At 21.7% G+C, this 9,341-nt stretch overlaps 1 protein-coding gene across 2 annotated transcripts in view; it reads right to left on the bottom strand.

Moving 5' to 3' along the window:
* Positions 1 to 7,781, bottom strand: part of LOC117167673 (EGF domain-specific O-linked N-acetylglucosamine transferase-like) — a 27,303-nt gene extending 19,522 nt beyond the window's left edge. For both annotated transcript variants that reach the window (XM_033352783.1, XM_033352784.1), the window contains exons 1-3: positions 7,563 to 7,781; positions 6,992 to 7,197; positions 55 to 261 (exon numbers count right to left, since the gene is read on the bottom strand). In XM_033352783.1, coding sequence (XP_033208674.1) covers positions 55 to 261; positions 6,992 to 7,162 — 378 coding nt within the window. In that variant the 5' untranslated portion in view covers positions 7,163 to 7,197; positions 7,563 to 7,781. The remainder of the gene's footprint in view (positions 1 to 54; positions 262 to 6,991; positions 7,198 to 7,562) is intronic.
* Positions 7,782 to 9,341: the final 1,560 nt, after the last annotated feature.

Below are 9,341 nucleotides of genomic sequence, written 5' to 3'. Positions count from 1 at the left end.
CTCTTATTGAACAGAAATAAAAAAAAAATTAAAATTTTAATCTTAAAATCTTACCACAAAAAGCGGTTCACACAGAATCATCATTTCACGTCTTTGATCTCTCACGTAACCAAAATCCCCTTGAGCATAGAATGTATCGAGTTGAGCACTTTTGGTGGCGACCCATCCTTTATGTTCACCAGGGCAGTGTGGAATCGAGAAAGAATTCTCAGGTTTACAATTTGCTTCATAACCCCAGCAGGCTTTAGTATTCAAATGATTCTAATTTAAAAAAATATTATTATAGTTTATAAATTAATAATCATTGAATATTTTTCATCTAATGGATAAATAAAATACTCAGAAACAGGACAATATTTCGAATGGAATAGAAACCTTTGAGTATATTCGTGCGGTCTCATAAACCGCATAGCCACAAGTGTAATACCGCACGTCCACAGTCGCATAACCATTTTATATTTCTGTTCCAATTTGTTTCAAGATTTTTACTGATGAATTTATTTCAAATAGAAAAATTAATTATTTTTTAATGAAAAAAATGGTTAGGTTTAAAAAAAACATTATTTTATCATTTTTTTGTACGTATTTGAATTTTTTCTTGCTATTAGTCCTTACCAAGTTTTTTTAAATGGTTAAATTTGAATAATTATCGTCTTATTTATTTACTAAAAATATTCTCTACCGCTGTACTTATTCCAGTTTTAAAACTGAATGCTTTTATGGCTAGAATAGTTAAAAAAAATTTAAGACGTTTTTTTTGTAAAGAAATAACTATATTTTTAAAAAATTTGCTTCTTTTCACAATTCAAAATAGTAGAGTGGTATGGAATCTTTTTCACGAAACAATAAGACATGATTTATTAGAATTTAAAAATTCTATAAAAATTGGTATGAACAAACAGTAAGAAAAAAGTCAGTCACAAAAAATATTGTTAAAATAATTCTTTTTCGTCAGTTTTAAACTTTTCTATCTCAAAAAAATATATTTTTTTCACTGAAATAAACAAATTCGAACTATAAAGTTTACATTTATTCAAATTTTCGATCATTTTAAATATTTTTAAATGGAAAATAATTCTTAAAACGCTTCTACATTTTTTGTTCGAAATATGCAAAAATCTATATTTTGTTTTGAATTAAGCCATCAAAATTCAACAATTTTACTTGTGAATTAGACTTTTTCAAATAGAAAAATTAAAATTGTAAAGTTCAAGGTTTAGTTTTTCATGTTTTTAATATTCGATTTATAATTACCGATTTTACATTGACAATCAAATAGATCGAAATAATCAGCAATTGTTATTTTTCTTAATTAGAAAAATTTCAAATTTTAATCTAAAACAATATTTTTAATTTGATAAAAGCCTTTAATTTTAAATATATTATTTTGAAGTTGTTCTAAAATTGAAAATCGTTTATAAAGTTACAATCGGGTGTTTACATTTTTTTAACTAACCGAAGAATTTAAAAATTCGAACTGAAACAATTTAATTCTGAACTTTAAAATCTGGAAATTTTTTTATTTTGAACTGATTTCGAATCGACATGTAAAATAAATTATTATTCAGTTGTTAATCCATTAAAATTTCATTTCTAATTTAAAGCATTCAAAATTGAACAATCTTACAATAAATTTAAGAATCTCAAAATTCAGAAATTACAGATTAAAATTACGAACATCAGACAAAAGAAAAACTTTTAAAATTTAATAATTTTATGTTATAATTTTGAAATTGGATCCTTTGAAATTATTCAACAGAATTAAAATTATTATATGTTTTATATGATTTGATTATATGATTAAAATTTGACAATTTGAAATTGAAAATTAAATTGACTGTTTCAAACTCAAAGTTTATAATTTTAAAATTTTTATTACATAAAAGAATTATAATTTAATAATTGAAAATTATCAAGACAAATTTTTCTAAAATCTGAAAATAAATTGACCGCCATTTTCGCCGTTCAAAATTGAACATTTTTCAATTTTAAACCTTTAAAATTAAAGTATAAAAAAATGTTTCAATAAATTTTAAATGCGAATCTATTAAGAATAAACAGATTTATACTCGGGAACGCTGAAAATTAAATTAATCCGAACTTCATTTAAATCGTTGAAAAATTACTTATTTTTAAATTGGTAATTACACTTTTAAAATTTCAACCATTACAATTTTACTTGCAAAATAAGAATTTATTAAAAGGAAATATGGAATAAAAAAATTAAATAAGAAATTAGATTTTTATATGATAAAAAAATTCAGTTGAAACTTACGGCGTTAAAAATGAAACAGTTCCAAACTTCGTGTTGAAATGAAAGAATTCCTAAATTTATAATTTTTAAATATAAGCTTTTGAATTTAAAATAAAAAATTTTTAAACAACAGCACTCAAAATTGAAAAATTTTAATAGAAAGGTGTTACGATTATATACCTTATAATTTTAAGCTTTATAAATTAAATAATTGAAAATTAAATTCTACGTTTCAATGTTAAAGATGCTGAAATTCTAGAAATTTAAATATATATTATGTAAAAAATTATAATTTAACATAGAAATTCATCAGACAAGTTTTTCTACGATAAAAAAAATTAATTCACAGACATTTTCAGTTTTAATTAATTAATAATTATTATTTGATTTTTTTAGAATACATTTTTTGAAAAAGATCCAATTTTGATTTCCACCGTTTTTTCAATAATTAGTTAAACTTTTATCTTTTTCAATTATAATCACATTCAGTTTAGAATACGTAATTCGAAAACCTTTCACTTTAAAAGTTTTATATTATAGATTGGAATTTTTAAGTGCAGATTTAAATTTAAAGATTTAAAAATTTTTTAAAGTGAATTTAAGTTTAAAATAACTTCAAAATAATATATTTATACTTAAAGGCTTTTATTAAATTTCAAATATTATTTCAGTCTGAAATATTCCATGTTTAATTCATTTAATTTAAAAATTAAAAAATATATTAATTTTTAAGTTAATTGTTGAATTTTTATGTATAAATAAAAATTGAACACCTATCATTCTTACGAAAATTGAATGATTTTTTATTTGTAAATTTAATTTTAAGAGAATATTTAAAAGAAATTTTAAATTAAAAAAATTAATATGAAATATTTAAAATTTTTTTAAATAATTTAGATAGAATTTTAAAAAATGTACATAGGAAAAATTAGAATCATTTTAAAAGATGCTTAGAAGTTCTGAACAAATTTCGAAAATAATTAAAAATTTGAGAACATTTAAAATAACATTTAGATGTTTCAAAATTTTGACAATAAAATTTCCAAGCATTCTAAGGATTTTAAAAACATTTAAAATAAAAATAATTTAGCTTTCAGTTCAATCAGTGTTCTCAGTTTATAAAAAATGCAATCATTCCATTTCTAATCTTTTTAGCTTAAAATTCCTTAAATTAAGTTAATAAAAATTGTCTAAATCTTCAAAATTCTACATTTTGTCAAAAAGCTATTGTAATGTTTTCAACTTTTTGAGTCTTTTATAAATCTTCAAAAAATCTTTAAAAATCTTTAAAAATCTACATTTCGTCAAAAATTTGTTGTAATATTTTCAAATTTATTAATATTTTTGATTTTTTTCAATTACTTAAAACCTTCTAGGTGAAAAACTTTTAGAGTGATTCTAATTATTCTTACTTTTTTTAAATCCTAAAAAATGAAAAAAAGTTTCTTCAAATCGACCACATTCATTTTTAATAATTCTGTAGTTTTTCTGAATATTTTCAAATATTCTCTTAGAATTAATTTTTCGTAATAAAAAACTTTTTTCGTTACATGTAAACAAATCTTTCAAATTATTTTAAACCATTTAAAATTTCTATCTAACAATAATAGGTGATTAATTTTTATTTATATCTTAAAATTCAAAAATTTAATTTCAGAATTAAATTTTTAAAACAGAACAGTTAAAATTGTAACGTTCAAGGTTTATCTTTTTTTGTTTAGTTTTGAATATTTAATTTACAATTACTGATTTTTAATGAATAATTCTAAATTTTGAGTAATTGTCCTTTTTCTAAAGTGCAATATTTCAAATTGAATGGTTTTAAAATTGACAATTTTAGACTGAAATAATATTTGAAATTTAATAAAGGCCTTTAAGCATAAATATATTATTTTGAAGCTATTTTAAACTTGAAAATAGTTTATTAAGATTCATTTGAGCGTTTACATTTCATTAAATTAAAGATTTTCCAAATCGTATTATAAAATCATGACCATAAACTTAAAAAAAAAATAAAAAACATAATTTTTTCCATACAGGAAAATTTAAAAGTTTGAAATTTTTCAGACTATTTTCCAATTGTGGTATATTAAAAAAATGCATTTGTTGATTTTATGAGTAATAATAAAAAGAATAATTTCAGTGCTATCATTCTAAAATTATCTTAAAAATAAGAAGATTTTGATTAAAAAATTGGTTTTTTTTCTTTTTAATTTGCAATGAAACGTATAAAAACTATCCTAATTTCAGGTAAAGATTTAAAAAAATGAATCATTTCAAATTAAAAAATATTTAAAATTCTGGTGTGAAAAATAAAAATTAAACTAAGCTCTGAAATGAATACCTCATTGATTAAATAATTTGTTTAATTTTTAAAAGTTATAATTTTATAGTTCTGAATTTTCATGTTGAAAGATATATTTAGAATTTTTATATTCCATAAGTTTTAATTTTTTAATGGAAATTGAAATAATAATCTTTTATAATTTATAAAAGAACTGTAAATCTGTTTTTTTAATTAAACAAAAAAATTGTAAAATAAATTTTAATTTTTAAAGAAAAATATTTTTATGTAATAACAATTTGAAATTGTGGAATTTCAGAAAATTTATAAAAATGAAACGAAATTTTTTGTTCACATAGAAATCTATTTTTTATTTATTTTTTTAATTCTTGGTTGAAATGATTAAATTTTTAAAAGTATAATTAACGATTTGCAAATTGGTAATTTTAAAACCAGTTAAATTTACTTTAATTTTTAATTAATTATTTTTGATTTTTATTAGTTTCCTATTTAAAATTACTCTTTATTTAAACATTTTTGCAATAATAATTTAATTTTAAAGGTTTATATTTCAAAAATTTTACATTTTTAATTAACCTGAAATTATTAAGTTTTAAATGTTTTAAACTGATGCTATTATCGTAAATTTTATATAAAATTTCTTAATTTCGAGATTCTTCACTTCAAAGTAAAATTCTTTCAAAATTCTTAAAAAGCTTATAAGTACATTTTTTGTTCGAAATATTCCAAAATCAATCTTCTATTTTGAATTTTAAATTATTTTGAAGATATTTTATACTTAATAATAATTTATAAAGTTTCAATCGGCCATTTGCATTTGTTGAACTAATAAGACTTTACAACTGTTACAGTTTAATTTTTAATGTTAAAATCTGCAAATTCTAAAATTTCAATATGATTTTTATTAAAAAATGTTGCCTTTAATTTTGTTTTTGGAATAGTACATGTAAAAACTATCCGAATTTTAGGCAGATTACAAAAAACAAGTATTTAAAATTGTAAAATATTGGATTGGAGAATTTTAAGAATGTATAATAATCCTAAATTAAGTGTTAAAAATTAATTAATTTAAAATTAAAAATTTTAAATTGTGTTGTGAAAAATAAAAATTAAACTATGATCTGAAATAAGTGTCTCAGTAATTAAATAATTTGTTTAAAGTTTAATATTTATATTTTACAGTTCTGAATTTTAATTTTGAAAGCTAAATTTTCCACTTATAAGTTTTAATTTTGTAATCCGAATTGAAATGTTTAAATTTTAAAATTTATAATTAGCCATGAAATTAATTTTTATTTTGAACCAAAAAAATGACTGTCAATTTATTGTTTGATTTAATAAAAATGTGCCAAATAAATTTTAATTGTTAAATAAAAATATTTTTATGTAAGAACAATTTAAGATTTTTGAAATTTAGAAACTTTATCAAAATGACACTGAGTTTTTTGTTTTTATAGAAATCTAATTTTTTATTTATTTTATTTTTTATTGAAATAGTTGCATTTTTAAGAGTATAATTAACAATTTCAAAATTGGTAATTCCTAAACGATTTAAACTTACTTACAATAATTAAAATTTTATAAAAAAGTTGGAATATCACAATTCTTGGGTATTAAAAAATTTTTTTTTACTTTTAAATAGAGTTCGCATTCGTGTAATTTTCAACGTTACATAGTAGAAATTTTCTTCATTTTTAATATATTCACATTTAAAATTACTCTTTATTTAAATTTTTTAAAAATAATAATTCAATTTGAAAGGTTCGTAATTTAAATTTTTTTCGTTATGACCGGCGAAAATGACAGTCAATTTATTGTTTGATTTTATTAAAATTTATCAATTAAAATCTAATTATTAAAATTAAAAAATTAAAATATTTTTTGATTTTACAGAAATCTTTATTTTTTATTTATTTTATGCTTTAAGATTTCCTCATTTAAAATTTTATTCATTTATTTTATCTATTATTTTATATTTATTTATTAATTTATACATTATTTCCCATTTTAAAATTTATTAAAATTTGTTTTGAATAAAAATTAAATTTTAAAGGTTTTTTTTATTGAATTTTTTTCATTTTGACCGGTGAAAATGACAGTAAATTTATTTGCCGATTTAAAAAAAATTTGTCCTAAAAAAGTTTTAACCGTTAAATTATAATCTTCTTATGCAATAAAAATTAAAATGGCATTTTAAAAATCTTTAAATTAAATTGTACACTTAAAAATGAAATTAAAGAAGATAAAAATTTAACTAATTATTTTAAAAAACGGTTGAAATTAGAGTTATACAGAATTTGTTTCCTAAAAAATTGTAAAATTCCCGGTCAAAAAATAAATCCAAAGTAATTTCGCCGTCTCACAAAATTCCCGAATTTCCCGGTTTCTCAGTCACCTTGTAAATTTAGAAAATTAGGACCAAGTTTACCTACCTTATATGGACAGGCTACATCATTCCGACACTTTTCCGCCTCCGCAGGAAAAGAATTGAAATAATATTTTAGATGACCCTCAGGTAAATTAATACCCGAATAATTTCCTTCAATTGGAATGACGAACAGCGCACATTTTATAACAATAAAAATGAAATCCCTTTCTTTCATGATGAAAGGAATCGTTGAGCAGAGGATACTTCCGGCTAAGTAAGAAGAATAATTATGAGTGGAAGAATAAAACACCTGCGCCGGACTCTATATATGCATATAAGAACATCCACCCACATTTCATATTTCAATTTTATTTATTTTCATTATTATCTCATATTTTTTAGAAAAGGCATATCTCGCATTCATATAAAAGTTTTAATTTAGCAATAAAGTGTGTTTACGGTAAGAAAAAGTTTATAAATATTTATAAAAAAGTTTTAAAATGTTCTTGTTCATACACATATCATCTGAATTTGGTGCCACAAATTGTCGGTAAAACAGAAAGAAAAAACAATAGACTCTTTTAAAACCCTTGAAAAGATAAACGAAAGCATTAGAATAAATTGGTTGTACTTACAAATTTTATGATTCGTTTGAGAAAAGATCAAAAGACTGGAGCTTGCTCTCACATCTTTGCTACTTTCACTTTTAATTTTAGCATTATGAGTCTACTAGTACTGAAAAAATAAAAGTTGCGATTGTAAAACTTCGTTTTTCTGTTTCACTAAACATTTCTAAGTTTCTAAAACATTTCAGCAAGGAAGAAAAAGTGTAAATTATCACTTTCTCCTGGAACATGTTCCGTTCCGGCGTTTAGCAGATGACTGGTAAATAGCAGCACTCTTTCAGGGAAAGGAGAAGAGACAATGATAGAGACATGATAAGTCTTGACCGATAATGGGTATACTTTTCTTACCAACTATGGTTAATTATTTACTGCCAATGGGTAATTATTTGCCGACAGTGGGTAAATATTTACCGAAGTGGATAATTCTATACTGACGTTAAGTATTTTTTGTTTACCGACAGTAGGTATGTCTTGACTAAAGGTAGGTAAGTTTTTACCGACAGTAAGGATAACTTCAGATAATTTCAGAACAAAATGTCAAGTTCTTCTCTATTTCTCAAAATTTCAGCAAAAAGATTGATTAAAAATTAAAATGGAAACTAGCATGTGGGAATTGAATTTTCCATATGATAAGTATCCATGCTTTACAAATCCATCTCTACTTTACCGACCAATTTTTTTTTAATTTTCCCAAAAAAGAATATTCTCCGACCGTCCATATTCAGATTTTTCACTATCTTCAAAGCTTGAACGACAAATATTTATTAACGCTGTAACAAAATGTGGAAATTGAATTACTTATATGATAAGTATACATAATCTGAAAATTAATCTCTATTTTACCGACTACATAAGGTAACAATTCTAGTTGCACACGGCCGTGGGTTATCTATGGTGGGTATTGGATTTATGTAAGAATAGGAGAGTTTCTCAGCCACGAGAGTGCGCTAGTTGGTCTGTAACTATTTTTTTTGTAGTTTTTGTTTTGTTTTTTATTTTGTTCTGTGATTATCTATAAATGTTGATACATTGACTGGTCATGTGAGGCAGCACCTCTCAGAAATAGAAAAGGCGCGAAATATTTGAATATTATTACAGGTAGATTTTACATATACAAAGATTAAATATTGATATTATTTAATATTAAAACATTTTTATGAAAAATAAGAAGGTTATGGTGATTTATAATATTTGAAAAATATGTTTCTTACAGAGGATCTTTTCCCTTAACATAATTCAAAGGTTTCTTAAGTAGAAAAAGCACTCCTCGATTCGAAACAAACTGATTGACTTATTTTAATCATTTAATTTTTTTGGGGTGCACACCCTAATATTTTAAAATATTTTTATTATTAAATTTGAATATTTAGAAAAGTCAGTAACACTTTGAAAATTATCTGTTGATCAAATAAGTAGTTAGTTCCATATATTGATAAATTTAAATCAGTATATTTTTTAATTAAAAAAGAGCAAGAAAAAGAGAAAAAAATAAAAAGTTTTCGAGAATTAATAAATAATTTGCATTTCGTTTTAGTTCAATGTAAAAGTGTTGATTTAACAAAAATTTTTAATAAAAATTTATTCTTAAATTGTGTCAAGAAACTTTCCATTTTTCTCACTTTTTTTTGCTTTTAGTACGAACTGAATTAGTAGAACGCAACAAAATAATTTATTTTTAGAAAATTTTGGCTGAAAATGTACTATTATATTTTTGATTGGGGAGTCATCACATTTGATTCAAATTCTACTAATATGTTCAAAATTTAATTATTTTCTCAAAAATGTAAA

This window comes from Belonocnema kinseyi, chromosome 2 (assembly GCF_010883055.1).
Source record: "Belonocnema kinseyi isolate 2016_QV_RU_SX_M_011 chromosome 2, B_treatae_v1, whole genome shotgun sequence".
In the NCBI taxonomy this organism is placed as follows: domain Eukaryota; kingdom Metazoa; phylum Arthropoda; class Insecta; order Hymenoptera; family Cynipidae; genus Belonocnema; species Belonocnema kinseyi.
The sequence above is the reverse complement of the archived record's forward strand: the minus strand, read 5'-3'. Positions and strand labels throughout refer to the sequence as shown.